The sequence below is a fragment of the Panthera onca genome, chromosome C2 (assembly GCF_046562875.1).
Source record: "Panthera onca isolate mPanOnc1 chromosome C2, mPanOnc1 haplotype 2, whole genome shotgun sequence".
Classification (NCBI taxonomy): Eukaryota; Metazoa; Chordata; class Mammalia; order Carnivora; family Felidae; genus Panthera; species Panthera onca.
In genome coordinates this window covers 82,492,465-82,505,568 of record NC_138347.1, presented here as the reverse complement: position 1 = coordinate 82,505,568, position 13,104 = coordinate 82,492,465, and the positions used below count along the sequence as shown (strand labels likewise).

At 36.3% G+C, this 13,104-nt stretch overlaps 1 protein-coding gene across 4 annotated transcripts in view; it reads left to right on the top strand.

Moving 5' to 3' along the window:
* VPS8 (VPS8 subunit of CORVET complex) overlaps nucleotides 1-13,104 on the top strand; it is a 250,782-nt gene that overhangs the window by 135,292 nt on the left and 102,386 nt on the right. For all 4 annotated transcript variants that reach the window (XR_013557963.2, XR_013557964.2, XM_060639415.3 and 1 more), the window contains exons 34-35: nucleotides 5,973-6,062; nucleotides 9,570-9,616. Coding sequence is in view for 2 of the 4 variants with exons in the window: in XM_060639415.3 (XP_060495398.1) it covers nucleotides 5,973-6,062; nucleotides 9,570-9,616 (137 nt within the window). In the remaining 2 variants the exon portion in view is untranslated. The remainder of the gene's footprint in view (nucleotides 1-5,972; nucleotides 6,063-9,569; nucleotides 9,617-13,104) is intronic.

The following is a 13,104-nucleotide window of genomic DNA, read 5'->3' as shown; positions in this document are numbered from 1 at the left end:
TAAATTTTAATTCCAATATAGTTAACACACTATATTATATTATATCATGTGTACAATATAGTGATTCATCAGTTCTGTACATTACTCCATGCTCATCGTGGTAAGTGTACTCTTTAATCTCCATCTATTCCACCCATCCCCCACCCATCTCTGTTCTAGTAACCTTCAGTTCTCTATAGCTTTTTTAGTTTTTTGGTTTGTCTCCTTTTTCCTTTGTTTTGTTTCTTAAATTCCATACGAGTGAAATTATATGGTATTTGTCCTTCTCTGACTGATTTATTTTACTTAGCATTATACTCTCTCCATGTTGTTGCAAATGGCAAGATTACATTCTTTTTTATGGCTGAATAATATTCCAGTGTATACCATCTTTTCTTTATCCATTCATCTGTCAAAAGACACTTGGACCTTTCCCGTAATTTGGCTATTGTAAATGAGGCTGCAGTAGATATAGGGGTTCATATATCTTTTCAAATTAGTGTTTTCATCTTCTTTGGATAAATAACCAGTAGTGGAATTACTGTATCATACAGTAGTGCTATTTTTAATTTTTTGAGGAACTTCCACACTATTTTCCACATCAGTGTGCATTCCTACCAACAGTGCACTAGGGTGCCTATTTCTTCACATCCTCACCAATGCTTGCTGTGTCTTGTGTTTTTGATTTTAGCCATTCTGACAGGTATGAGGGGATACCTCATTGTGGTTTTGATTTGCATTTCCCTGGTGATAAGTGATGTTGAGCATCTTTTCATATGTCTGTTTGCCATCTGTATGTCATCTTTGCAGAAATGTCTGTTGATGTCTTGTGGCCATTTTTAATTGTATTATTTGTTTTTTTGGTGTTGAGTTATACAAATTTCTTTATGTATTTTGGGTACTAACCCTTTATTGGAAAAGTCACTTGTAAATATCTTCTCCCATTCAGTAGGTTGTCTTTTTGTTTTGTTGACGATTTCCTTTGCTGTGCAGAAGCTTTTTATTTTGATGTAGTCCCAATAGCTTATTTTTGTTTTTGTTTTTCTCTTGCCTCAGGAGACATATCTAGGAAAATGTTGTTATGGCCAATGTCACAGAAATTACTGCCTGGGTTCTCTTGTAGGATTTTTATGGTTTCAGGTCTGACATTTAGGTCCTTAATCTATTTTGAGTTCATTTTTGTGTATGGTGTAAGAAAGTGGTCCCATTTCATTCTTTTGTGTGTAGCTGTCCAGTTTTCCCAGCACCATTTGTTGAAGAAGCTGTCTTTTTTCTTTTTCTTTTTTTTTTTAATTTTTTTTTTTAACATTTTATTTATTTTTGAGACAGAGAGAGACAGAGCATGAACGGGGGAGGGGCAGAGAGAGAGGGAGACATAGAATCGGAAGCAGGCTCCAGGCTCTGAGCCATCAGCCCAGAGCCCGGCGCAGGGCTCGAACTCACGGACCGCGAGATCGTCACCTGAGCCGAAGTCGGCCGCTCAACCGACTGAGCCACCCAGGCGCCCCAAGCTGTCTTTTTTCTATTGCGTATTCTTGCCTCCTTTGTCGAAGATTAATTGACCATATATTGGTGGGTTTGTTTCTAGGTTCTCTATTCTGTTTCTTTGGTCTGTTTTTATGTGTCTGTTTTTGTGTCAGTACTATACTGTCTTTACTACAGTTTTGTAGTGTATCTTGAAATCTGAGATTGATACCACCAGTTTTGTTCTTCTTTGGAGTCTTTTGTGCTTTCATACAAATTTAAGGATTGTTTGTTCTAGTTCTGTGAAAAATGCTTTTGGTATTTTGGTAGGGATTGCACTAAATCTATAGATTGCTTTGAGTAGTTTGGACATTTTAATAGTATTTATTCTTCAAATCTATGAGCTTGGAATATCCATTTGTTGTTTTTGTCATCTTCAATTTCTCTCATCAGTGTTTTATAGTTTTCAGAGTATAGGTCTTTTACCTCCTTAGTTAAGTTTATTCCTAGGTATTGAATTATCTTGGGTGCAGTTATAAATGAGATTGTTTTCTTAATTTCTCTTTCTGCTACTTCACTATTAGTGTATAGAAAAGCAATAAGTTTCTATATATAGATTTTGTATCCTGTGACCTTACTGAATCCATTTACCCGTTCTGGTAGTTTTTTGGTAGAGTCATTAGCGTTTTCTATAATATATAGTATCATGTCATCTGCAAATAGTGAAAGTTCTACTTTTTCCTTACCAGTTTGGATGCCTTTTATTTCTTTTCCTTGTCTGATTGTTGTGGCTAGAACTTGTAGTACTATGTTGATTAAAGTGGTGAGAGTGGACATCCTTCTCTTGTTCTTGATTTTAGGGGAAAAGCTCCCTGTTTCACCATTGAGTATGATGTCAGCTGTGGATTTTTCATCTATGGCCTTTATTATGATGAGATACGTTCCCTGTAAACGTACTTTGTTGAGGGTTTTTATTATGAACGAATGTACTTTAAAGTGCTTTTTCTATAGTTATTGAAATGGTCATATGGTTTTTATCCTTTTTCTAGTTGATGTGATGTATCATGTTGATTGTTTTGTGAATGTTGAACCACCCTTGCGTACTGGGAATATAATATACCCCATTTGATCGTGGTGAATGATGTTTTTAATATATTGGTAGATTCAGTTTGCCAATATTTTGTTGAGAATTTTTGCATGTGTGTTTGTCAGAGATATTGAACTGTAGTTCTGTTTTTCATTGGGTCTCTATCTGGTTTTGGTATCAGAGAATGCTGGAATGAATTTGGAAGCTTTCCTTGCCCTTCTAATTTTTTTTTAATGTTTATTTTTGAGAGAGTGAGAGAGAGACACAGCAGGATCAGGGAAGTGGCAGAGAGAGAGGGAGACACAGAATCCGAAGCAGACTCCAGGCTCCTAGCTGTCAGCATAGAGCCTGACGTGGGGCCTAAACTCACAAACCGTGAGATCGTGACCTGAAGTTGGATGCTCAACCGACTGAGACACCTGGGTGCCCCTTTCCCTTCTGATTTTTGAAATAGTTTGAGAAGAATAGGTATTAACTTTTCTTTAAATGTTTGGTAGAATTCACCTGTGAGGCCATCTGGTCCTGGACTTTTGTTTGTAGGGAGTTTTTTGATTACTGATTCAATTTCATTGCCGGTTATTGATCTGTCCAAATTTTCTGTTCCTACCTAATTCAGTTTTTGGAGATTATATGTTTCTAGGAATTTATCCATTTCTTCTAGGTTGTCCAATTTGTTGTCATATAATTTTTCATAATATTCTCTTACAGTTTGTTTTTCTGTGGTGTCTGTTATTTCTCCTCTTTCATTTTTGATTTTGTTTATTTGAGCCCTCTCCATTTTTTTTTTTCTGTTTTGTTTTTTGGATGAGTTTGACTTAAAGTTTATCAATTTGTTGATTTGTGTCAAACAACCGGCTCCTGGTTTCATTGTTCTGCTCTGTTTATTTTAGTTTCTATATCATTTATTTCTGCTCTGATCTTTTTTTCCTTCCTTCTACTGTTTCGGGTTTTCTTTGTTGTTCTTTTTCTAGCTCCTTAGATATAAGATTATGTTGTTTATTTGAGATTTTTCTTGGTTCTTGAGGTTGGCTTGTATTGTTATATGCAACAGCTTTTGCTGCATCTCAAAGCTTTTGGACCTTGTGTTCTCATTTTCATTTTCCATGTTTTTTTATTTACTCTTGTTTCTTGGTCGACCCATTCATTGTTTAGTAACATGTTATTTAACTCCATGTATTTGTGGTCTTTCCACACTCTTTCTTTTGGTCAATTTCTAGTTGCATAACATCGTGGTTGGAAAAGATGCATTTCAATCTTTCTGAATTTGTTTAGACTTGCGGCCTAACATATGATCTACTCTGGAGAATGTTTCATGTGCCATTTGAAAAAAATGTGTATTCTGCTGTTATAGGGTACAATGTTCTGAATATATCTGTTAAATCTATCTGGTTCAACGTGTCATTCAAAACTACTATTTCCTTGTTGATTTTCTGTTTAGACCATCTTGTCCACTAATGTAAGTGGGGTGTGAAATTTCCCTATTATTGTGTTACTATCAGTTACTTTCTGTTTGTTACTAACTGCTTTATGTATTTGGGTGCTTTCATGTTGCTTGCATAAATATTTACAATTGTTGTATCTTATTGGATTGTTCCCTTTATATAGTGTCTTTTTTTTTTTTTTTTTGGTTTCTTTTTACACTCTTTGTTTAAAGTCTAGTTTGTCCAAAATAAATTAAAGAAAGCTACCTCAGCTTTCTTTTTACTTTTATTTGCATAATAAATTCCTTTCTATCCCTTCACTTTCAATCTGCATGTGTCTTTAGGTCTGAAATGAATCTCTTATAGGCAGCATATAAATGGATCTTGTTTTTTATCCATTCTGTCACCCTGTGTCTTTTGATTGGAGCATCCAACCCATTGCATTCACAGTAATTATTGATAGGTATTTACATACTATTGTTTGTTATGCATCTTATGGTTGTTTTTGTAGTTTTTCTCTGTTCCTTTGTTCTAATGCTCTTTTCTTTCATGGTTTGTCGACTCTGTTTAGTGATATACTTGGATTCCTTGTACTTTATTTTTTGCATACCTATTACTGGTTTTTGATTTGTGGTTACCTTAGGCTCATATGTAACATCTTATGCACATAGCAGTCTATGTTAGGTTGATGGTCACTTAAGTTTGAGCCCATTCTTTAGTCCCTTCCCTCCCAGGTTGTAAGTATATTGTGTCAGACTCTGTATCCTTTTATTTATTTTATGGAAGTCTTCTCTTTCTGGTATGCTAACAGTTTTTTCATGAAGGAATTTTTCACCTTTTCTTTCTTATTCTATATTTATGGTAAATCTTACTGATATTAAATCATACTTGAGTTCTGTGGATAAATGCAACTTGATCCTGATCTTACCTTTTAAATATTATTGGATTTTGTTTTGTTTTAGGATGCTTATATCAATGTTCATGATTAAGACTGATCTGTAGTTCTCCTTTCTTATATTGTCCTATTGGGTTTAGGTATCAAAAATTTTGCTAGTGTTATAAAATGTGCTGAAGTTGTTGTTTTTCTTGTTCTCTGTAAGAGGCTAATTAATGTTGGAAATTGTCTCTTCCTTAAATAGTTGCTCGAACTCACCAGGGAAGCTGTTTGGGCCTGGAGTTTTCCATATGGAAAAATTTTGAGTATTCATTCAGTTTCTTTAGTAGCTAAAAATCAATGTAGGTTTTTTTCTCATTGCTAACTGTTAATTGACTGTTACTGCAGTCACCATAACTTGTCTAATTTTTATTTGACAATTTACCATGTTGATCTCTAGTCAGTGTTTGCATTTTATCAATGTGAACATGCAATTGGAATGGTAGATGAGTAGGTTACAGAAAACAAGTTAGAAGAGAGTTTCAGGAACATAAGTAGCCAGGAATGTCTAGGAAGGTTCAAGGAGGGGGCAGATTGGAAGTCTTAAATTTGACAGAAATGGATCTTATTAACAGCAGTTAATAAACAGTGGTCAACCTCTTAGTCTCATTTAAGACTTGTGATCTTACATTGTTTTAAGATACTCCTTGTTTCAAAATCCACTGGCATCAGAAGTAAAGTTTTCAAATTCGTAGCTAGAAAATTTGCAACTATACTCTTCTTCTTTTCCTTGTTTCAAATTATTACTTTAAGCTCCAGGGTGAAATTCACCGGCAGGAAATTTGGGAAAGCTTTTGTTCCCTCTGTTCATCCTGTAGATATCAAGGCTTAAATCCAGAGTTTTAGTGCTTTCATTTACTAAACATTCTGACTTACCTTTTATATCAAAATCTAATTTTTTACATGGCATATTTCTAATTTTGTTTATTTGCAATGTGCCTTTAAATTGAGACCTTATAGTGAGGTCTTCTGAAGTGCAGTGTAGAAGCTCTTGAAAATGCTGAAGTACGTAATCATGCTTCACATCTATGGAAATTCTATTTAAACTTAACATTAAAGATCATTTTCTCTTTCTCTTTCACTTTAGGAACTTGTGTCCCTGAAGCCCTGTAAAGCTGCAGAGCTGGTTGCTACTCACTTTTCTGAACAGATTGAAATAGTCATTAAAAAACTTCAGGTAAATATTGCAAAAATATATGGGGAAGAAACATGTAGTAGAGAGACAATTATTGAATATCCACCTATGAGCTTTTGATTGTGGTAATTTCTTCAATAGATAGTTGCCATTTAAGCAGTTTCTGCACTGTGTATGTGTATATTTGGGAGCAGTTGTGTGATAATCTCTACATCTGTGTGATAATCTCTACATCTAGAAACAAGGGAGTTCATCTTTCTGCATATTAAATAGTAACATCACAGAAACAGAACTGTACCCTATACTTATTCTAGAATTTGTAATCCACAGAAGATCCCCCTCCCCCCCCCCTTTTTTTTTTTTTTTTTTTTGGCTATAGGAACTATAGCTGTATTCTCTTTGAGGCTTATGTTATTTATTATTCATTCAGATGTGTAATTCTCAAAGTGGGTTAATGCTGACTATTTAGAATTTTTGGAAAATCTTAACTACAATACAGTTATATTAATGTCGAATATTGAGATGCTCAGTTTGAAATACTATTTAGTGGACTTACTATTCCACTTGTCACTATCATTGCAGTGCTAGTAGTGAGTTTTGTACATTGTCATTATGGCCTCAAGTGATAGAGGTAGACAATAGGACAATGACAGCAACATAAAGCATGACCCAGAGTCCCCAAGTGGCAGTGATTGTAGGAGGGGATAACTATACAAGATGAAAACCAAAGCAGTGAGGTGGGGGCAGCTGGCATGAGAGACAAAGATGGAATTTATTAACTTAAACACTTATGGCCCCACGATGTACCACAGTATGGTAGGCCTTGGGTGACAAATAAAAATGCAGTCTTTTAATTTTTCTTGTGGAGGAAAGAAGCACTTATATAACCAAAATGCAAGGTTATAAGTGCTACACCAGACACAGGGGCAAAATACTGTAGGAACAAGAGGAGTAAGAAGAGACCGCCAACTGTGAGGTCAGACAAGAGCTCCCAGAAATGCCTGGGCTGGGTCTTGAGTGATTGGCATCAGTTTTCTAGGCAGAGAATTGAGAAGCACTTTCTAGATAGAAGGCCTTGGGTATGTTAAGACTTGAAGGCACAAGGCAATATGTATATCCAGATAACGGCCAGGTCTTTGTGAAGTATGACATGCCGGAGATGATGCCTGGAGGAGCATTAGGTTAAGCCAGAAAAGGTCTGTTGGAGGGAGGAGTTAAAAGTATTGAGGCCAGAAAATAGAGTTTGAGCTCTGATACTGAACAATTTTATGTGTAGTGCTAAGAAATGGTACTGTGTCTTCTGTGTCCTAGAGAATTACTCAAGTTTTTCAGCAAAAGAAGGTCATCGCTAGATTGATTTTACAGAAAGTTAACTTTGTAGTGTATGGAACAGACTAGCAAAGAGAGGATGGAGGACAGAGACCATGTAGACCAGTTAGAAGGTGAAAGTTCCAGGCAGAAGATGGTGAGGAGGGGTACTAAGTCAGTGACAGTGGTGTGGGTGGGTTCAGGATGTGTTTGTGAAGTAAAACATGTGGGACTTAGAAATGAATTGAAAGTGATGGGAGAGTTTAAAGGTGACTCCCAGACATCAGGCTTGGCTGCCCAGCATGATTAGGTTCATTAACTCAAGATAAAGACACGTCCATGAATTCAATAAATATTATGTACCTGCTGTGGACCAAAAACACTGTTAGTGCTGAGGAAAAAACATAAACATGTATTCCTATGCTGAAGGAAGAAGAGAAGCCAAAAGACAGTTGCAGAATAGTTGGACTTGAATGATATAGAGCATTGCCCAAGATACTGAGGAAGTACATAGAGAGTCATCCTGTCCATTCTAGTGGTGGGGACAGGAGGATACTTCTGATAAAACTCTTCTCAAATCACAGAGCCACCCCCCCTTTAAAAGTCATCAGTTTCTAATGTATTTCTTGACCTTTAGTGTTGTTACTGTCATTTAAAATGTAAGGTTATCCAGTGCCGGATTTTCTAGTTCTCTTAGTCTCTAACGATACTTAGAGGCAGAGAGACCAAGTAAATAAATATAATGTCACTCATCAGGCAAACCTATAAAAGCTGAAGTGTCATAGATTTTAAAAAGGGTGGCTATTTGATTGTGGACTGTTTGTGGAGTCTTCACACATTTCTTTTAAAGAAATGAGGTATTTTATTGCAATGCTTTACTGAATATGAGAGAATCCTACACAAATTTTATAAAGCACCTTTACTTTTGGTGGCAAGAGATAATGCTTCTGACCACTCGTTTTTAGAATTCTTGAGATGAAAAAAAAAAAAAGCCAGAATATTAGGTTATAACCAGAAGGAAAGTCATATAAAATGAAACAAAATTGTAGACTAGGGAAAAGATAGAAAATCAAAGACTGATAAATGTATTTAAAATCTCATATTCTAAATTACATTGATCCTTTCTAGTTTGGAGACTCCCCTGCTTTATATACGTGAAGTTTGAATGTATCAAAAAGAAAAACTAAGTTATAATAATTTTGCTTAGCTTTCCTAAGAACTTAAAACATTATTTATATTAATTCATTTATTTTATTTTATTTTATTTTATTTTATTTTATTTTATTTTATTTTATTTTATTATTATCTTTTAGAGAGAGAGAGCATGTGAGCAAGGAAGAGGGGAAGAGGGAGAGGAAGAGAGAATCTCAAGCAGGCTCTATGCTCAGTACAGAGCCCAACAAGGGGCTCGATCCCATGATCCTGGGATCATGACCACTTGATCTCACGACCATGGGATCATGACCTGAGCCGAAATCAAGAGTCAGATGCTCAAATGAATGAGCCACTCAGGTGCCTCCATAGTGTATTTTAAGGTGTATCTCATTTAATTCTCTACACCCTGTGCAGAGGAAAGAAAAGATACTGTCGTTCTCTTTTTTCACATATGTAAACTGAATTGCTGAGAGAGTCAGTGACTTACACAAAGTCACACAGCTAATAAGTGGAAGAAACAGCACCCAGATTTTATGGCATATTAATTGCTAAAATGTTGCAGTGTGCCATCTCTTCTGTAGTTGATTACATTGGGGAGTTGGATTTTTTTTTGGTGGTGGTTGTTATTTGGGCCTCAAGCTCCTACCCTACTTAGATTAATTGCCTTGCAATAGGCCATTATCACAAGGAGGCCCAGGTGAAGCAATCTGAACCCGTCCGTGTAGCTAGAGCCCACTATCTGCAGAGTAGTTCAGAGCATCTGCTGGTCTCAGGGTCCTTGTGCTGAGAACTGCGAGGGGATATATGCCTTAATAGAAGGCTTTTTTTTTTTTTTTTTTTTTTTTTTGCAATAACAAGGTATTTGTGTTTCTTCTGCACTCAAAATGGAATGTGTGACAATGATTTGAATTACTGAGAGGAAATGACCTCCAAATGAGTCTTTAGAATTTCTTAGATCTGTACAGAAGACTTAATGGAATTGTGTGCACTTTAGAGATTTTTTAGAGTCATTCTTTACCATGGCATAGTTTGAAAATATGTTCTTTAATATTTAATCGTATTTTTAATTGTTTTTTTTTTATTCAGAACCAGGTTTTGCTTTTCAAGTTTTTGAGGAGTCTTCTTGACCCAAGGTATGTTCATAAATTTGTTTTTTTTTTTATGTAGATGAAAAATCAAAAGAAATAAATTGAGGTGAAGAAACTGGCCCATGGCATCCAAATAGTATAATCAGCTTTTGATTCTTAGTGTTAGTTTTTGATTAACAGTTTCATAGATTATACAAAATATATGATGAATATCGATTATGTCTTGAGGGAATACTTTTTTCTGTTCAAACATGAGCATACATGGTGAGTTGTTATCAGTGTAAAAAAAAAAATCATGAAAACATGTTTCAGGAGGAATCTGATGACCATCTAGCTTCCCCTTTCTATTCCTGACTTCACTCCTTCCTGTTCTTTATTCCATACTGCTGTGGATTGATAGTTTTACTTTGAAAGTAAACACCTAGTTCCCAGCTCACCTCTGAATTTATTACCTCTTAAATACTTATTTCAAGTGTTAGTTTTTAATAACTTCATGTGGTGGTATGAGAAGCAAAGTTTAATTTTTTTTTTTAAGTGCTGCTGTGGTACTCATCAAATAAAAACTAACCCAGGGAGATGATGAGATTAGTAATGGATTTGTAAGCAAAGCAGCTTTATGTGTGAGATCTTAACATTTTGCTGTGACTAAGCAGAGTACATTGGGAGTTGAGTGGAATAATATTTAACATCCTCTAAGACAGTCACTGTGTCTTAGATGGAAGTATGTGTCAGAATCACCTAAGAAACTTGTAAAAATACAGACATCTGGGCCCAAACTCACAGAATCATTGTGGGTGGGGCTATTTTTGATGTACACCCAGAGTTAAGCCTCAGTGGCATAAGTATAATATTCCAGTATGACATAGTTTTCACACGAGACATACAAACTTTTATGTTGCATTAGAATGTACACTAGTCATTGAAAACAGACATTTGCTGTAGTCTTCATGTCAGTTTGGGTTATTCCAGTATTCTGTGCTATTTTTACATACCCAAAATGCCAGTAGTTTTGTTGATTGTGTACTAATTTTTGAAATCTCAGTCATTTAAATCTAGAGCACGCTATGCTGCATTTAAATTCAGTCATCCAAATGTGCATATGCACGTTTAGAAAATCAGTCTGACTGTGTACCCCAGCACCCCTGTTCAAGACATTTTCAAATTATCTATGTTTTGGTGGTGGTGGTGGTGTTTTTTAATTTAAATACAAGTTAGTTAACATACAGTGTGGTATTGGTTTCAGCAGTAGAACCCAGTGACTCATCACTTCCATATAGCACCCGGCGTTCATCCCAACAATGCCCTCCTTAATGCTCATCACCCATCTAGCCCATCCCCCCACTCACCTCCCCTCCAGCAACCCTCAGTTTGTTCTCTGTATTTAAGAGTCTCCTGGGCGCCTGGGTGGTTCAGTTGGTTAAGCTTCCGACTTCGGCTCAGGTCATGATCTCGCAGTGTGAGTTTGAGCCCCGCGTCAGGCTCTGTGCTGACAGATCAGAGCCTGGAGCCTGCTTCAGATGATATGTCTCCCTCTTTCTCTGCCCCTCCCCCACTCATGCTCTGTCTCTCTGTCAAAAATAAATAAACATTAAAAAAATTAAAAATAAGAGTCTCTTATGGTTTGCCCCCCTCCCTATTTTTATCTTACTTTTCCTTCCCTTCCCCTATGTTTAGCTGTTGTTTCTTAAATTTTACATATGAGACTTATGAGTGAAATCATACGGTATTTGTCTTTCTCTGACTGACTGACTTCGCTTAGCAAAATACACTCTAGTTCCATCCATGTTGTTGCAAATGGCAAGATTTCATTCTTTTTGGTTGCCTAGTAATATTCTATTTTTCATATATACATCTTCTTTATCCATTCATCAGTCGATGGACGTCAAGTTACTTATGTATTAATTCCCTGTTCTCAGAATATCACTGAGGCTAGATACCTTTTTTTTTTTTTAATTTATATTAATCATTTGGCTCTCCCTCAGAGCCAGTATGGGCCCAAGTCTACTTCTGGAATTAACTGATGAAAACATCTTATATGAGAGTTGGGGGTTGGTGGAAAAAAGGATGGGAGGAGCTGGGAACAGAGATGTGAGAGAGAGGTGGGAGTTCTGGGCAGGCTGAGGAAGGAGGCATCCAGTCCCAGCCCTTTCTTTGGGGCCTATGCATCCCTTTTCCCATGGCACAGTTCCTTCTGTTCCTCTCTTGTGTCTGATCTGTTCTCCTAGCACCTGGAGCCTCTTCCCGTAGGACAATTTATTTGATCAAGTCCTTTTTCCCCCGACCATCCTACCTGAGGAGACTCAAGCTAGGAGGACAGAGGAAGTTCAGCTTTGAGCTTGGCCTTTTCTCACATGTAATAAAATATAGAAGATGATATTTACCAAATCTTACTATTTTTAAATTAAAAAAATGCCAGTGTTAGCTAATATGAATATCAATATAGTCATTACTCTGAATGATTGTCCATCACATTTTAGCCTTTTTAAATAAATATGCTTGTTGACTAACCTGAAAAACAAAAGGCGGGGAATAGGGTCTTGTCACATTCTGGGAAACAAGGGAGTATGGAAAAGATACTTAGAGGAAAAAGAGCATCAAACATAAGTAGACTGGCCCTGACTGGCAGTTTTCACTGGCCCACAATGGAGACTGTTTTTGCCTTTGATTCTTCCCTTTTTGTTCTTAAGCAACAGACTTTTTTTTAACAACCAGGTTCTCCTTCTATCACTCAGGAAGCTCTCTTAGCAGCATTCTGGCAAGTAAGGAAAATGAAAGAAAACAGTCATTTTCAGATGGAGACGCTATATGTGTGTGTCATGTCAGAATATTGCTTGTTTTTACTTTTGCCCCCAAAACCTGAGTTAGTAGAATCCTCATTGACGTGTGTGTATGTGTGTGTGTGTGTGTGTGTGTGTGTGTGTGTGTGTGTAGAAATATATATATAGTTTATGCATATTTGATTTAACATTTTTGAGTATTCATTGAATTGTTCTGGAGGGGGTAGATTTTTATTTCGTCAGTAACATTTTTAAAGGGACAAATCATCTATTTGAATTCTTAGGTATATTTCTCTTTATAAATTGTCTTTATTCAATTTCTTTATGTTATCTTTACTATGTAAAAAATGTCCTCAGTAGAATTAATTGACCTATAAAGATATTGGTGGCATCTGTACATAGAAAGATTAGATAATTTTTGGTGGGGGAGTTAATCCTACTGAAACAAATTACTTGCCTGAATTGAGGCCAACAGCTTGGGAGAGAAAGGATTTGCATTCTCTTCCAATTCCCTTCTTTGGGACAGCTGCTACATAAAGCCCACCCCACCCCCACTCACTGTGTGCACTCCTGCTTGCCGAGAATTCTCATGGGAGTTCTCCTGATATATTTACATCCAGATGTAGGCCTTTTGTGCAGTGGGAATGCTTGAAGGATAATACAAAGGACACTGATGGTCTTTGTGGGGCTATGAGCTTACATAAGGAGTAAAGAAAATGTGCAAGTATATTTATATTCACAATATTTTCCTCAGTA